This window comes from Hipposideros armiger, unplaced genomic scaffold (genome assembly GCF_001890085.2).
Source record: "Hipposideros armiger isolate ML-2016 unplaced genomic scaffold, ASM189008v1 scaffold_61, whole genome shotgun sequence".
In the NCBI taxonomy this organism is placed as follows: domain Eukaryota; kingdom Metazoa; phylum Chordata; class Mammalia; order Chiroptera; family Hipposideridae; genus Hipposideros; species Hipposideros armiger.
The window spans coordinates 4,439,604-4,456,388 of NW_017731411.1; the positions used below are offsets into that span (position 1 = coordinate 4,439,604).

General features: G+C 42.0%; 1 protein-coding gene across 2 annotated transcripts in view; it reads right to left on the bottom strand.

The window, feature by feature from the left end:
• Window positions 1-11,619, bottom strand: part of ALDH3A2 (aldehyde dehydrogenase 3 family member A2) — a 22,525-nt gene extending 10,906 nt beyond the window's left edge. For both annotated transcript variants that reach the window (XM_019641532.1, XM_019641531.1), the window contains exons 1-8: window positions 11,508-11,619; window positions 11,203-11,363; window positions 9,553-9,784; window positions 8,723-8,808; window positions 6,600-6,808; window positions 5,350-5,467; window positions 2,860-3,001; window positions 1,075-1,241 (exon numbers count right to left, since the gene is read on the bottom strand). In XM_019641532.1, the coding sequence (XP_019497077.1) occupies window positions 1,075-1,241; window positions 2,860-3,001; window positions 5,350-5,467; window positions 6,600-6,808; window positions 8,723-8,808; window positions 9,553-9,784; window positions 11,203-11,355 (1,107 nt within the window). In that variant the 5' untranslated portion in view covers window positions 11,356-11,363; window positions 11,508-11,619. The remainder of the gene's footprint in view (window positions 1-1,074; window positions 1,242-2,859; window positions 3,002-5,349; window positions 5,468-6,599; window positions 6,809-8,722; window positions 8,809-9,552; window positions 9,785-11,202; window positions 11,364-11,507) is intronic.
• Between the last annotated feature and the right edge of the window lie 5,166 nt (window positions 11,620-16,785).

Below are 16,785 nucleotides of genomic sequence, written 5' to 3' on the forward strand. Positions count from 1 at the left end.
AACCATCTTTGTGGACACAGGAATTCCAAATGCCCTTTCCTCTTCAATCCATATCTTCAATTCCCTCTCTAAATCTGGCCATTTTGCTGACTTGCCTCTCATGGCCTTCTTCTGCCGTGGCATTTTCAGTAGGGTTTCTTCTTCCCGTAGCCAGTCTCGGATTGTTTTTTCAGTTGGAGGGGGACGAAACTTATGTTCAGCAGCACAATTTCCATTCACTTTTGCAAACTGGATCACTTTTAACTTGAATTCAGCACTGTATGAAAACCTTTTCTGAGCCATTTCTGGGCAGAACATGGCAAAACGTAACCTACCGTAATATACCGGTAACAATTGCGAAACAATGAACGCAAAGACAACAAGCGGGAAATGCAAGTAAAAAACCTACAACCACTGTATAAGACGCACCCAGTTTTTAGACCCCAAATTTTTTGCAAAAGGGTGAGTCTTATGCATGGGGAAATACGATACTTGCCCACCTTGAGGCCATTGTCCCTTAGCACTAGCCAGTCTCCTTGTGATGTAATGCATGAGACATGCAACAACTAGCCAGGCTGGCTCATGCTCGTGTCATATATATGAAATGCTTGCCTGCCTGGTATGGTTCTATCACTCTAACAACAAAGTAACGTAACTACAGAAACTCAAGTCCAAGATATAACAACCACTTCCGTGACAATTCCAGAGACTTCTGTCCCACACAGCCCCACTGGAGTGGCTGTGAATGCCATTTGAGTATGGGGAAAAGGCTCCTAGACAGGAATGCCCTGTGGAGTAATGTCAGGAAAGCTTCTAATGCTGGTACATGAGTCTTCCAATTACATGAGAGGTGTTTGAGAGTCAAAACACTTGTGACATTCACCCCTGGAGACTCAGATCTAATTCCAGGGAGTATGAGAAAGATTACAGCAATAACCCCAAGGCCTCATTACCCGAGACAGCAATTTATGAGTATAGCTTCACTTGGTGGACTCTGGCACTACACAAAATAAACCATCATTTGCTTTATAGCAAAGAGGGAACATGATTTATAATAGTGGTTTATGACAGTGTACTTTTTTCTGTAAAGTTTACCTTATTGTTATGAGAAAATACATAGAGAGCCAAGGGCTTTTCACGTTCATTTATGAATTTTATGGCTTCATCTGCATTCTTTACAGGCACTATTGGAAGAATTGGTCCAAAAATTTCTTCTTGCATCACCTTGCTTTCAGGATCAACATCAGTAAGTACTGTTGGGGCTGAAAAGGAAAGAGCAAAATGAAAATGCTACAGAAGACATAAATGTAAAACTCTCATTTGACATTTGTTTCATACGCTAACCTATCCATCCCTTCTAGTCCCACCCAAGTATTACCTATTGAAAAGAAAAGTTTTGAGTACGTAGATGAACTGTGCAAAGTCAGTAACTATTTCCAAACACATGCATCAGGGGCTACTCATGCAAACCGAGGGAAAGATATATACCTGGATATAACCTATTCATATTTAACCCCGTTCATAGCCATATTCATATCCACATTCATAATAGAAGGTTACGGTTACAGCTTTCTGGGAGCGTAGACAGCCCCTGCGGATCAAATCAACACCACTTAATTCAAGTGTTTTCTTGCATATTATCTCACTGAGCTTTATTTTCACTCTGTTAGACAGACTAAGAAAACATATTTAAGTTGCCCAGGGGAGCAAATAAGGATAGGGTGCAAAAAAGGAGAGCAACATGGACATTGAAGAAGCTTTGCAGACTGTCCCAGCATCCATGCCAAGTAAGTCACCATGTAACAATACTCAGAAAGACCCTGTAAACAAGCTGGATCATCAACTAAAGGGCAAGACACCTGACAATAACAAGTTTTCTCTTTTCCTTTAGCCCTCGTTTCCTACTAGGTTCTCTTGGCAACGTGGTGGGCAGCTCTTGCCAGCACGTTCCAGGGGTATATAAGCTGCTACCCAAACCTGCCACTTCCCTGGGTCAGAGAACCGATTTGGTTTGGGTGTCCACCCTCCTCTGCATAGCCGTGTGCTCAAGTAAGGGAAACCTGACTCCCGGTCAGGAGAAAAGTTCTTAAACAGTCTGAGCTAATCACGACAGACCTTTCCTCTCGTCACTGACTAGCCTAGAGGTCAACATGCTAGGATGGGAGAACAGAAAGAGCACAGAATGGGGTTTTGAGGGTGTTACTGAACCACTGCATTAACAGGATAGGAGCACCTTGGGGCTGCTCATTCTCAGAGAACATATTTTTCATTGTTGTTTAAGTCCTGTAAGTATTTTTTAAGTGGGGTATTTTGGTAATATGCAGCATCCTAGCCAATTAGAGACAAGTAAAGCTAGTTGGGGAAGCTTTTTTGCCAACTTAATGTATAATTCTTCTGTTATCATATATGTTACTTTAGAAAAATGTTTAAAATTCAAACTCATACATATTCATGCACAGAATAAAAAACACAAAAAGAAAGTAAACAAGTAAAAAGGTCAAGCATGATAGATCAAAACATTATTTCTGCAACAGTGCTGCTAGCTGTAGAATTATGGTTAAGCCACCTCTTTGTTTTTCCAGCCATAACTGGAAATAATTAGGCAGAGCTCTATTCTGCTACTCAGGGTAGTTAGGAAGAAAAAAAGTTAGATGAAATATGTGTGAATACAAAAAAACTAGTGCAACACAGGTGGTATTATTCAACATGTGCATATACATGATCATCTTTAAATAGTTTATAACAAAAATGGTCTAACAGAAAGCAGTATTTATTAGTTTATTAAACACTACTTATCTGTTTATTTAGTGCGAGTAAAATATCAGTGGAAACTGTCAAAATGACATCTCCCCATAAGAAAAGGTGAAGAACTTCCATTACCTATGTAGCGGGTGGCCTCATCAGTCTCCCCGCCAAAAGCTATCTTTTGTCCTTCAAGCAAACTTAGTATCCTCTTAAAATGACGAAGGTTGATGATCCTTTCATAATCAGGGGATTGTTTTATATTTTCTCCATAAAATTCCTATTTAAAACAATAATATTTGTCACAAAAGGCCCATATTTCAATTTCTTTCATAACTACAAAGTCCACTCATGCCTCCAAATTGATCTGGTTTCATATCATCACAACCCACCCCACCAAGTACTTTAATAGTACAGACTGTTCCCAACTTAATGAGGGGTCAACTTATGATTTTTTAACTTTACGATGGTGCAAAAGCAATATGCATTCAGTAGAAACAGTACCTTGAATTTTCATCTTTTCCTGGGTTAGCAATATATGGTATGATATTTTCTTGTGAAGCTGGGCAGTGGCAGCAAGATGATTTGGCCCAACAATAGGCTAATATAAGTGTTCTAGGCACAATTAAGGTAGGGTAGACTAAGTTATGATATTTGTAGGTTAGGTATATTAAATGAATTTTGACTTACGATATTTTCAACTTACAATGGGCTTATCAGGATGTAACCCCATTGTAAGTCGAGGAGAATCTGCAGTGTAACAGTAGTAAGTTTAAGGGTTTTGGCAGGTCAAGCCAAGAATTAAAGCACGCACACAGATCTATCATTTTCTATGGTTTCGGAGGGTCATATGGACCTCTTGCAGTCTACCCATGGGTTCTCCCGGGGTAAATGCAGGAGCAGGTGTAGGGGGAGGTCATGCTGTGTTAAGGCCACACTTGTTTACCTATCAGTTGTGGCTGCTCTCCTCCTGCAATGAGTTGTAGCTGCAGCAGAGACTCTATGGCCAGCAAAGCCTAAAATATGTACTATCTAGCCCTTTGCTGAGCTTCATGCTATTTTATTGTTTTGTATCGTCTCTGTACTGGTATTTCCACCAGTCATAGATGACAGGGAAAACCACTCAAAAGATTAAAATACAGTTTTGGTAAATTAAACAAGGTAAAAGAACCTCAAAAACCATTGTATTTGTTATGTAAAACAAACGCAAAATTACTGAATTGCTCCATCACGTCAAAGCCTTGTGAAAGCTCTCAACTTACTCTCAAATTAAAATGAGCATTATTCACCCACCCTCCATAAACAGCCTCAAGTTTGGGTGGTGAGAATCATCCAGGCAGCTTACTAAAATGCATGTTCCTGGGTCCCAACCCTGGAGCCACCAATCGTGGTTTCCAATGCTCATTGCATCTTAGAATCACCTGGAGACCCCAGGCCAACTGAATCACCATCTGGACAGTAAGAACTGGGAACTGTTCTTAAATGGCTCCCAATGAACCTCGGTTGAGAACCACTGTATTAAGAGTATAAACGCCTCAAAGGAAAGTGGTGGGAAGAAAAAAGGGAGGAAAGGGAAGGAGGGATGGAAGGATGGAAGGAAGGAAGGAAGGAAGGAGAGAAAAAAAAAAAAAGGCGGTGGGGCTCTTATTCCTTTGAAACTGAGTTCAATACCACACTCAACTGAGCATGTCTTCAATTCCCAAGTATTTTCCATCTCACCGGGATCTTTAACCCCTTTCTCTGCTGTTCCATATTCCCTGAGTCTGGACAATTCTCCTTTCATGTTCTCCTTGTCTGGCTCCATCGTCAGTCCCATCACTTATGCCCAAGACCCTCGGCAGCTCAGGCCCAGAGTTACTCTTCCTGGAGCCCTGTACTTCCCTAAAATTCCAGGTATAGTTTCCATTCTCTGATCATAATCAATACTCTTCAGTGTTCTTGATCCTTTCTTTCAAGTGCTCAATTAGCATCTGTTAGGTGAACAATGACTGTTCTAATAATTTCTTCCACCCCGGAGCTTAATGACCCCTTCCCACTGGTGAATTCAGTCACACCGGTTCGTCCCATTCCTTTCTTCCAATCTAAATCATCCATTTCTTCAAGGCTTAGCTCAGGGCACTACCATACAGCCTTCCTTGATTCCCTCGGTAAAGATCTTTAAACACCCTGGAAAATTGAAAACCATGTCAAGAGTGTACTATAAGTATGTATTTAACTCACTCCTCCAAACTACTGGCTTTCCTAAAACCCTGACATACACAAGAGCTGATAACCTTAACTAGCAATGCCAATATGGCCAAGGGCCTCTGACTGGACTTCAAAGGACTGGCAACATTCTCTCAAAACCACAAAACAGTTATTTATTTTAAAGCCTGTGCCTCAACTAATGTTGTTTCATCAACAAATTAGAGAGTTTAAGTGAGTTTAACTCCAACCTAACCTTGCTCCCAGCACACATTCTATGAAAGGTGCACAGAGCACTTTTAATTAGCCAGTAACTTACTTTGGTCACATATACTACTGGAGTTTTTCCTGGGGAAAGGAGGGAATAAGGATGCTGCCTGCAAACAACTGTTTTCACTCGTTATCATAATGAAACCAATGGAATCAGATGTGTTCAACACAAACCTTCACAGTTTCCTTAATCTTCTGTACGATTTGATTCTGGAGAGAGGGTTCACAGAGAACATAGTCAGGAGCAATGCAGGTCTGACCGCAGTTCATGTACTTCCCCCAGGTGATGCGTCTACAGGGGAAAAACCCAGAATAGCCACAGAATTCAGTCTACTATTTAGTTGTCACACACATACTTTCGTGTTGTTTGAATGTTTTGCAACTAGCATGTATTCATAGACTTACTTGGCAATATTTATAGAAAATAAAAATGTTTTAAAAACCCATCTCTAAATCAGCTGACTGGGACTTAGAATGCATTTCCAACTGATGTAGAATACTCTAAGGAGCAGGGCAATTCTCACACCAGCTCATGGGAAATAGTACTTTATAAGTAGTGAAGCCCTGGCCTGCTACATGAAAAGAGAGAAACAGCATCCCAACACCCTCTTCCTCCTCCCATTCCAACCAAGAGGACATCTGGCATGACACGACTTCCATACAGACTCCACCTCTCCTGGTTGTAGCTTCAGGTCCTGCTGGCAAGGTGTCCAGGTAAACAGGTCATGAGCCCCTCCCCATCTTGGAAAGCTGTGCCCACGTATGGATCCAAGTCCATGACTGGAATGTTCATTAACTAAGAGTCCCATATTCTGGCAATTAGACTTCTACTAATGAAGCCAACCGAGACCCCTGCCTAGCTCCCTGTTCCTCCTCCTTGTTACCCCCAGCTCTGAAGGGGAGAGAAAGCCACACCACCCTGAGAACAATTAGTTCTGGGTTTGGGCAGTTCCTGGTAACTAAATCTGATTTAGCAGAGAGAACCTGACGCCTTTTATTTTCTAGTTCCCAGATGCGAGATGCTATTCTAAGTAATACTGGCTTTGTCAACAAAGGAGCTCAGTGAAGACATCACCGTAATACCTTTTCTGTTGGGGATTTAAAGATTTTATTAGGCACACACAAGACTTTGGATTACCTATTTCCTGGGTCATAAACCAGCAGAACAGTAAAATTTCTTGCCAGATCTATAATCTCAAGAATAGAAAGAACCTTTCCATAACTCATCAGAACCACCATCTCTTCTTGCAGTGGCACCAAGAAACAGTGAGAGCTCTGCTACCCTTGAGGACATCAACCACCAAAACTTAATGTCTCTTGGAGCAAGGAGGCAGAGGGTTCCCGTGCAAAGAGGACACGTCGACCTGTTAGGAAAAGCCTCCATTGTGCTGGGAAAGCCCCAGATAACCAGGGAGCCATCTCACCTGCAGGCGATGTCCAGGTCACAATCTTTGTCAATGTAACATGGACTCTTCCCTCCCAGTTCAAGAGTCACAGGGGTCAGATGCTTGGCAGCAGCTGCCATGACAATTTTTCCAACTCTGGTGCTTCCAGTATAGAAAATGGAATCAAATCGCTGCTTCAAAAGCTCCGTGGTTTCCTCCACACCACCGTTAACAACAACATACAAGTCCTTAGAGAAACAATCACATAAATATTTGCATTGCCAAATTAACCCAATTATCTAACATGAGCAGTTTCTTCAACATAAACATGTAACGTTCGGTAAAACCAAGAAAAGATGCGAGACTGGCCCCTGTGAGGATAGAAGAGGGAGCTGATGGAGGACAAGGGAAGAACAGTATGATGGCATCTGAGAACCATCAACCTACAGTGGAACTGACCAGCAAGTCCAGTATTTTCAACATGAGCTCAGCAAGGAAGACACAAAAGAGAAGAAAGCAAACGGTTGGATTTGACCAGGGAAATGTATGAGGTGGGGGCTGCATAAGTTTAGGGTTTGCGTGCGAAAATAGCTGCTATGAATGACCACAGGACAGACCCAACTGAATGTCTTAACCTGAACATTCTCTCTACATAATACAGCGTAGGGCTTAGCCCATGGTAGGAACCAAGTGACTGCTGAATGAATGGTATGCAAAGCAGAGTACATAAGAACACTCGCTTCTGAAGTCAGACCTGGACTGCATCTGTCGCTTACTAGCTTATGTGACCTTTGGCAAGCTACTGAACATCTCTGAACCTCAATTTCCTCATCTGTTATGTGGGAGAAGTCTCATACTTTAGGACTGAGTCCTTATACGCACTGTGCTATTATTAGCAGCTATTATGAGAGGGAATATCTTGAATAACAACATGAAAAGCAATGACAGAGAACAAATGGCAAGGAAGGAAGACTGAGGGAGGTACGTTCAAAAGATTCTGAGGTGCAGGCATGAAGTAAAAGTTGGTGTGTGAACCTCACGCTTCCTCACTTGGTCTGCTGCTAATTAGTCCTCAATCACTTCATAGTGATTGCCCAAATGTTTTAAGTTATAACATGCATATGGCTTAATCTCCAGAGCACATGTGGTTGGTTGGGCAACAAGCTAAATGAGGCAGGGTGGGCATTATTATCCCCAGCTGAACACAGATAATTAAGAATTTACCCCTGGTGAGGGGTAAAGCAATACCGTCAACCTCTATCTTCTGGTTCTAAATCCTACTCAATCCATGACATCTCACTGTCTTCATCATCTTTGGGAGCTGGGTAACCACATTGTTAGAACAAAATTTTCTGTGGGCTACCACAGCAGTGATTAAGACAACAAAGAACAGTATTATTCCAACGGCTGGAGCTGGCCTCTAGTTTATTATAAATTATTACAACTACAAGTGTATTTTAAAGGTGTCTTTCAATGAGAGTGAAATGAGGACTCCTTCCTACAGCCGTTCTATATAGAACACAGCAGTTCCATATAGAACTAATCAGTCCCAATTACATGGTGGCGTCATAAACTTCCTCCCAGGAGGGCATGAGAACCTCTGATTTGGAGAGAGATGAACCACCCTGTGGTTAAGGAGATCATTTTCTTTATTCAGCTTTGATACTGTTAAATACAGCACTTTCACCCTTTAACCCAAGTGACAGTCCACACTCCGGTTTAGGAGGCCATTTTCTTTCCATGGTTCCCATGCCACAAACATGCTCATTTTAGAAGTGTTTTTATATAGACATACCATTAAGACAAAAGAGGTTATCAGAACCCTACACAGTACCAGTTCCTCATTGAATAATTCACTAAATAGACATACCTAAAATCATATTAAATCAAAGGTTAAAGGTTAATCCAAAATGCCAAATGACAGAAGAGGATCTGTAAGTAGCCCCGGGTGTCTATGAAGCTATTGGCCCAAATGATTTGCGAAACCACAATCGCTGAGCTATTCCACAGTTTTGGAACTTAACTTCTTCTAGTCAGCCAATTCCTGAAGGCTTAAGGAAACTGCAAACAGATCCCCAGCCATCAACAGCATAGACTAGTAGAAAGGTCAAGTGTTTGTTCACAATAAACAGAAAGGCTGAAGATGGACAAGGCATTCTTACCTGGTCTAAATACTGGGGGAGGAGTTTAGCCAAGATCTTAGCTGAATTTTCACTTAGTTCAGAAGGCTTGATAATCACAGCGTTTCCTAAACAAAGCAAAAAGTAGGACAGCATTGTCTAATACTTAAATAAACTTTAACAGCTACCCAAACGGTGTTCCTGTGGGGAGTACAGACTAAGCACTCCCATTGCTTCTGCTGCTGTTCCTCATAATGAGGATAAGAGCTTGTCTCACGTTCTCTTGTTCAAATGATAACCACTTAAGTTATTATTTTCAGGTAACCAACAAGCTCCATCAGCCTCCCCCACTCCTCCATCTTTCCATCACTTTTCTCCCACTTGCATCCCTGGATTCTCCTCTCTGCCCTGGAATTACTCAGCAAAGTCAACAGAAAGCTGTTGATCTGCACAAGCGAGACATTAACTTCTTGGCATTTGCTACACATTACCCAAGCAAGCATTATTTCCACAGTCCTTATCTGAATCAAGAAGCTAGTCAGGCAGAACCAAGTGGTTCATCCAAGGCCAGAGCTGGCAACTGAAACTACATTAGAATATGGATGCCTGACTACAACACTTGAGTATGTCAACTCATGCCTTTACATCCTCACATGTTCATTTCCTGGGTGCTGTAAAAAAATGGTCACTATGCAAATCTCCCCTGGAGCCCATTTAAAAATATATTTATGAATTCTCAATACACTGCTAGTGTAAACCAAGGCAAACCATCAAAGCAAATGTATTTAATTAGCCATCATCTGAATTTACAAACAATATGACAGAATAAGACCCCCCTTAAAAGGGTACAGAGACATAAGCGGACACCAAACCTGCAGCAATGGCTCCTATCAGTGGCTGAATGGTGAGAGCAAAGGGGTAGTTCCAAGCTCCTATGATCAGTGCAACTCCCAGGGGCTCTGGTTGAATATAGGCCTCATCCAGCATGGTGAGAAGGTTCTTCTTGACTGGTTCAGCAGCAATCCATTCAGGAAGCTTCTCCAGCACGAGATCAATTTCCCCAAGAATGGTAACAATTTCATGACTGTATGCATTAAGTTCACTCTGTTATATGAGAATCACAGTTAACCTTTGCATGAGTATGACACACTCAGCCCTGAATGTCAAAAACTTCAGGTCAGGTATACCTGCAGTGGCAACTGGTATTATAAGACTAGACGGTTTGCCATTCAGATTCCTTTTGAGCCCTCCAAGCCCTCAATAAAGACTTACTAACTCCCTCTGTAATATATTCAATCCTGCTAAATCCTTTTTTTAAACTCCAAGTCATTTAAAAACAGCCTTAAACATTACCTCTTTCATGATGACTTACCTGACTAAAAATGGCCTGCTTTGATCACACTTTAAAAATCATAGCAATTATGCTTTTGACCTGTATCTTAATATTTTGCCCTTAATACAACAGTTTATAACTATATTCACATTTTATCTGTATATGTTTTGTTTCCCAACTAAATGTAAAACTCTCAGGGCAAGGAACTTATTATATTTCTTTAGTAATTCTATATGTGCACATATTCACACAAACATCTGATGCTTGTAGAATGAATGATTCAGACATTTTGAAATCTTAATCATCCCATCTTGTTTATTTGATATCGCAACACTTCTCCACCTAAAGTACTATAAAGGAAATTTTATAGTTGCCATTGTTACTACTACTGCTGATGTTACTACCCTTCAAAATAATCTTGGATTGGGAGGAAGTGAGGAGGAAGACTCGCAATGCCAGAGCAAGGTCTTGCTACTCCTGGAATAAAGATAAAGAGTAAAAACAAAATAATAATATTAGAAAATACAGGGGAATATATTTATACCCTAAACCTTGCTACTCAAAGCTTGGTTCAAAAACAGGCAGCGTGGTTATCACCTGGGAGCTCATTAGAAACAGGCTCACAGATCCCCTCCCAGACCTACTGAACTATAATTTACATTTTTAACAAGATCCCCAGGTGATTCGCCAGTTCACTGGAGTTTGAGCAGCACTGACCTAAAACGAAGTCATGGAAGAAAATTTAAGTGCAACGACACGCTACAAAAATAACCATAAACAAAGTTAAAAGACAAGGAATAGACTTGCAGAAAAATATCTTCAATATATTACGCTGACAAACGACTGAAATCCAAAATATACAAAGAATTCCTACGGGGAAAAGGTCATAAATGAAACAGAAAAGCAGGCAGAAACACAAAGGGCAATTCACAAGAGTAATTACAAAGGTCAGAAAATACATGCATTTCTATGTGTCTGCAAATATGCGTAACGGGCTGGCTCTAAGCAAGGTGGAAGGATCTGGAAAGTCAAGGGAAATTTTGCTTTATCTGTAGTGCTGGAGATAATAGTCCCACAGTGCTTGCGTAATCAAAAATAAAGAAAAAAAATGCAAAACCTCAGACGGAATGCGCTCCCCAAGTAGGGCAGCGGGAGACAGGTGTCCCGGCTCCTCCGGTCTCGCGCATACCTTGCACAAGTCCAAGGCGATGGCTCCTAAGATATCTTTCTCGCGCTCCAGCACCATCCTGCGGAGGGCCTCCAGCTGCTGCAGCCGGAACCTCAGAGGTCGTGACCGGCCGGACAGGAATGCGTTGCGAACCCGCTGGACTTCGTGCTCCATGACCTCGTCTTAAGGAGAAGGGGAAATCGGGGGATGAGGGGGGGAGCCGCGGTAGCGGGGGCGTGACGGACGCCGGTGCTGGCGGGCGCTGCCTCCCTCCCTTCTCCTCCCCTCCCGCAGGGTGGGCTCCCATGGCCGACCCAGAACCATACCTCTCGCTCAACAACTAACTCGCCCCGAAACGTCCTCTGCACCCCCGGAGTCCAACTACCGGAGAGCTGCCCAGCAGGGCCCGGCTCGACCCCGAGCTGCGCGCCTATTGGTCAGGGCGGGACGCGTGAGCTCTACAGCCAGACGCCGACCCCGCCCAGTCCCTGGATCGCACCACTAGGTGGGGTGCAGGGGATGTGGCAAGTTGGTGAGAGGAGTGCAAGAGTGGCTCTAGCTAGCACCGGGAACGAGGAGTCCGCGAGAAGTGGGATGAGGCGCGGAGGGCGAGCAGCAGAGACGCTGAAGAGAACCGGATGCAAGGCAGTAAGCGCCATGCTACCGGGACGGGAAGCGGCCCACGCAAACAAGCTCTCGAGAGGGGTTCTTCCTCCCTCCTCCATTTCGTAGCTATCATGTGACCCAGTGGACACCGGCAGCCTGGCGTCTCCAAACTCGCCGGGCGTCGTTGGCTGGGCCTCTGCGTGTGTGGAGAGTGGTTGCCGTCACCGAGCGCCACATCAGCGCCCCCAACCCTAAGCCCGCGAGGTGGAGTTGATGTGCCCACCGCCCTCCTCCTTGTCTCCAACCACTGCAGCCCCATCTCCTTCTCTCACTGTTAGCTGCCTGGGATTTCTGCAGCCGTGACGGATTTCAAGAACTCCTCTTGCTGAGGGCAGGAAGTCAGGACTTCATCTCCTGTTGTGCTAGCTTGGCGATCGTTTTCAGCAGTGTGCGAACGTCATCATTGCCCAGCCTTTAATAAAACGTTCTCGCTGGGCTGCAAGTCACCCGCTAGCTACTTAGCTACCGTCCCATTTTCTCCCCATCTCTTCATAGAAGTCCTCCGAAGAGGGAACCCACTACCCTACTACAGTAAGGGAGATTTCCCTCCCTACTTCCTAGTTGCCAAACCCACTGAGGTAATTCTCAGTTCTCATTTTATTCTACTCAGTAACAGCTGGCACGACAATCACTGATTACCACCTTCTGGAGACAGTTCCTTCGCTTGTTTTTCATCACCGTGCACACTTCTGGTTTTCTCTTTACCTCCCTGACTGAGTCCTCTGGGTTTTCCTCTGCTGGACTGTTCTCCCCTCCCAGACCTTTAAGTATTTAGGTGCCCTAGGGCTCAGTCCTTGGACCGCTTCTCTTGTCAGTCACCCCCCTCATCTAATCCCATGGATGGTAGTCAGAGAAGGCTTTAAATTCTACCTCTAGGCCCACCCTGTCCTCTGAATTCCAAAGGGTGTATGTTCAACTACATCTTATTCTACTACATCTACTTAGTCAACTACATCTTATTCAACTACATCTATATTTGAACTTATAATAGGCATCTTAAATTTAACTTGAAATAGAACTTTTGAAATATCCTCACCCACCAAACACATACGATGTACACCTCCTCTAGTGTTCCAATCTCAATAAATACAACTTAAGGGTTTCCATATGACCCACGCCTGTAGTCAAGAGTATCAAATCTTCCTACCAAAGTGATTGACTCAGGAATGTGCGCACTATGCAAGCCTGCCTATTCAGCCCTCCCTGGAACTTCTGGTAGAACTATCATGAAAGAGACATGCTTTTCTCATGGGCTCACTGGTTATGTGGATGGTGTAATCCTGGAGCCCCCTAAGCTAACTTGTTGGCACTTGGCAAGAAATGACTTACTGAGAATACAGCAGAGCTCAGAGGCAGTGTCTTCATAAGGTTATTTGTATCCAGTTAAGACTTGAAGCTAACAGTACATCTGTGAAGTACACCTTCACAGTTCCATAAGCCAATAAATTGCCAAATATTAGGGGCACAAAGCTTGAATTGGATTTTTGCAACTTGGTACCAAAAGAGACTTGATTATTATAGAGACTTGCCACATTTCACTTAATTCTGTTGTCCACATCCTCAGATTAATTCCACTATAGGGTAAAAGAAGTTAAAAGATCTTAAAACTGTGAAAACATATGTAAGCAGTCAATATACTCCTTTCAGGGGAGCATAAGTTATAAGCAAATCATCCAACTTTCTAGGAAACCAAATTAGGGCCAGCAGGAAGACAGAAGTCCTGGGCATACATTCACTTCAGTGCACCTGAAGTTGAGAGAATTAAGGGTGTCTATTTCACCCTTGCTTTTAAGAAAGCCTTCCCTTAGGGGCCGGCCAAGTGGCTCAGTTGGTTAGAGTGCAAGCTCTGAGCAGCAGGGTCGCCGGTTCGATTCCCATATGGGCCAGTGAGCTGCACCCGAGCTGAGCTGCTGCTGAGCTGGTGAGAGCATGTGCTCTTAACAAGGTTGCCAGTTCAACTCCCACTGGGATGGTGGGCTGTGCCCCCGTCCCTGCAACTAAGATTGAACACAGCACCTTGAGCTGAGCAGCCATGAGTTGCTGATGGGTGGCCGCAAGGCTCAGTGTGCAATAAGGTTGATGGTTCGACTCCCTCGTGGGATGGTGGACTATGCCACCCCCACCCCCACAACGAGATTGAAAGCAGCGACTGAACTTGGAGCTGATCTTGCACCCCCCACAACTAAGATCAAAGGACAACAACTTGACTTGGAGCTGATGGGTCCTGGAAAAACACAATGTTTTCCTTCCCCAACTCCCCAACACTATTCTCCTTCCCAATTCCCCAATAAAAAAAATCTAAAAAACAAGAAAGAAAGAAAATGTTCCCTGCTGACAACTGAGGAAATCCAATGTCTAAACCTTACACCATTTTTGGGGGAATAAACATTACATTTTTACTGGATATGAAATTAATACAAAACAGTGCATGAATTATAAATATAACAATATATTAATACAAAATTAACCTATCTACGTATCTTTCATCCAGAACATTACCAGCATCCCTCTTCTACTCCTACCAAATCACTACTCCAGAATTTCTGGGTAAAAGTAAATAAATGTTTAACATGTTTAACTTTAGTAGACAAATAATTTTCCAACATACTTGCATTAATTTATATTCCCCACCAGCAAATATATGACAGCCCACTGTGATTTTAATTTGCAATTCCCTGATGACTAATAATGGTGGTCACCTTTTCCTTTGTTTATTGGCTATTTGCATATATTTCTACTTCAGGGAATAACAGATTTTATGAAAGGTGATTAAGACAAGAAACCTATTAAAGCTTCAGATTGCCACGGACACCTGTCCTCTTACCACACTCTTCTTCAGCAAATACATGCCTGATACAGCTGTTTGTGTCCACAGATGAGTAATAGTCAGAAAAGAACAAACATAGAACCCATGCATAGATACCACACACATAGATACAAATACCTTTAAGGAAGAGGAGATAAAAATCTCATAAGAAAAAGCACCCAGATGTATAATTCTCACAATTTCTAGAGATATTGAAACATAATCTTGGGGGGGGGGGGAAGAAAAAGCTCAAAGAAATGCTATAAGAGATTAAAGAATAGATGACAAGACAATAGGAGAGGATAAACAAGTAATTAAAACTCAGGAAAGAAATGGAAGAAAAAAAGAACACTTTAATGGAGATGAAAGCCAGTTAGCAATAACACAAGGTAGGGTAAAAAAGAGATATAAAAAGAAGTTTGACAAAATTACATAAAATGAAATGGAGACAAATACAGCATGATTCCACTTACATGAGATACCTTTGTTAGATAGATCAAGGGTCTCAAGGTTTGGGTGGTTCTTACTAAATGCTATTCTTGCTAAATGTTAAAATGTAGCACAGTATTTTTTAAATTAGCTTCAGGTGTACAAAACAATGTAATAGACATTTACACCCCTCACAAAGTGATAACCCCTCTCCCTCAATCTACTACCCCTCTGACATTATATATAGCTGTTACAATTCCATTGACTCTATTCCCTATGCTGTCTGTACTCCACATCCTGTGACTATATATACATTAAATTATAATTGACATTCATTATTATTCAGCTCAGGTGTACACTGCAGTGGTCAGGCATTTACAGCATCCATGAAGTGGTCTCTCTAATAAGACAAGTGTCCATTGGATACCCTACAAAATCTTTGCAACATTATTGATTATATTCCCCAAACTGTCTTTCATATCCCTGTGGCAATCTTGTGGTTACCAATTTGTGCTTTCTAATCCCCTCACCTTCTCCCTATGTTTGTTGCAGCACTATTCACAATAGCCAAGACATGGAAACAACCAAAATGCCCACCAGATGACTGGATTAAGAAATTGTGGTACATTTATACAATGGAGTATTACTTGGCCATAAAGAAGAATGGAATCTTACCATTTGCAACAGAATGGCCAGGCCTAGAGAAGATTATGCTAAATGAAATAAGTCAGATGGAGAAAGACAAATACCATATTATCTCACTTCTATGTGGAATCTAAAGAATAGAATAAATGTAGCACAGCATTTTGCAGATGCAGTTGAAAACAGAATGAGCTTGACAGGAACTCAACAGGATACCTGTAGCCAACTGCAATGAAGAAATCATTATGTAATTACCAAATGTGTATATAAGCAATGGCTAAGCCTCCCTCAGGAGAGACAGAGCTTTGGATGTGAATCCCCTATGTCCTTTACTTGCTACTACAATTAAATAAAACTATCTAATGACAACCATGTCTCGTTCTTGAATAAAGCACCCTAGACAGTGAACCCCTTGAGTTCCATAACACCTAGAGTGGTCAAATTCATAAAGACAGAAATAGAATGGTGGTTATCAAGGACTGAAAGGGAGTGGTGGTAAATGGGAAGTTACTGTTTAATGGGTACACAGTTTCCATTTGGAATTATGAAAGCGTTCTAGAGATAGATGCTGGTGAATGCACTTAATGCCACTGAATTGTACATTTTAAATAGTAAATTTATGTTATGTACATTTTACCACAATTTAAAAAATGAAATTGGAGGGGAAAAGATACAAAAGTGATTCAAAAACGATGAAAGATTCTTCAACATACATAAAAAACTGACAGCTAACATCATACTCAATGGTGAAAGAAAGCTTTTCCCCTAATACCAAGAACAAGGCAAGGATGTCTACTTTTGTTACTTCTATTCAACATAGTATTGGAAGTTGAAGACAGAGCAATTAGGCAAGAAAAAGAAATAAAAGGCATTCTAACTGGAAGGGAAGAAGTAAAATTTTCTTTGTTATTATCTTGGTCCAAGACCTAGAGGCCATCTGTGTTTTCATAAAATGAGTGCTTCTCAGCTTTTATATTCAAACATCTGATGAACATTTTGGAAATACTAGTTTCTGCTATCATTTTCCTTGTAAAGCTTTTATACATTTCTTGTTAACTTTA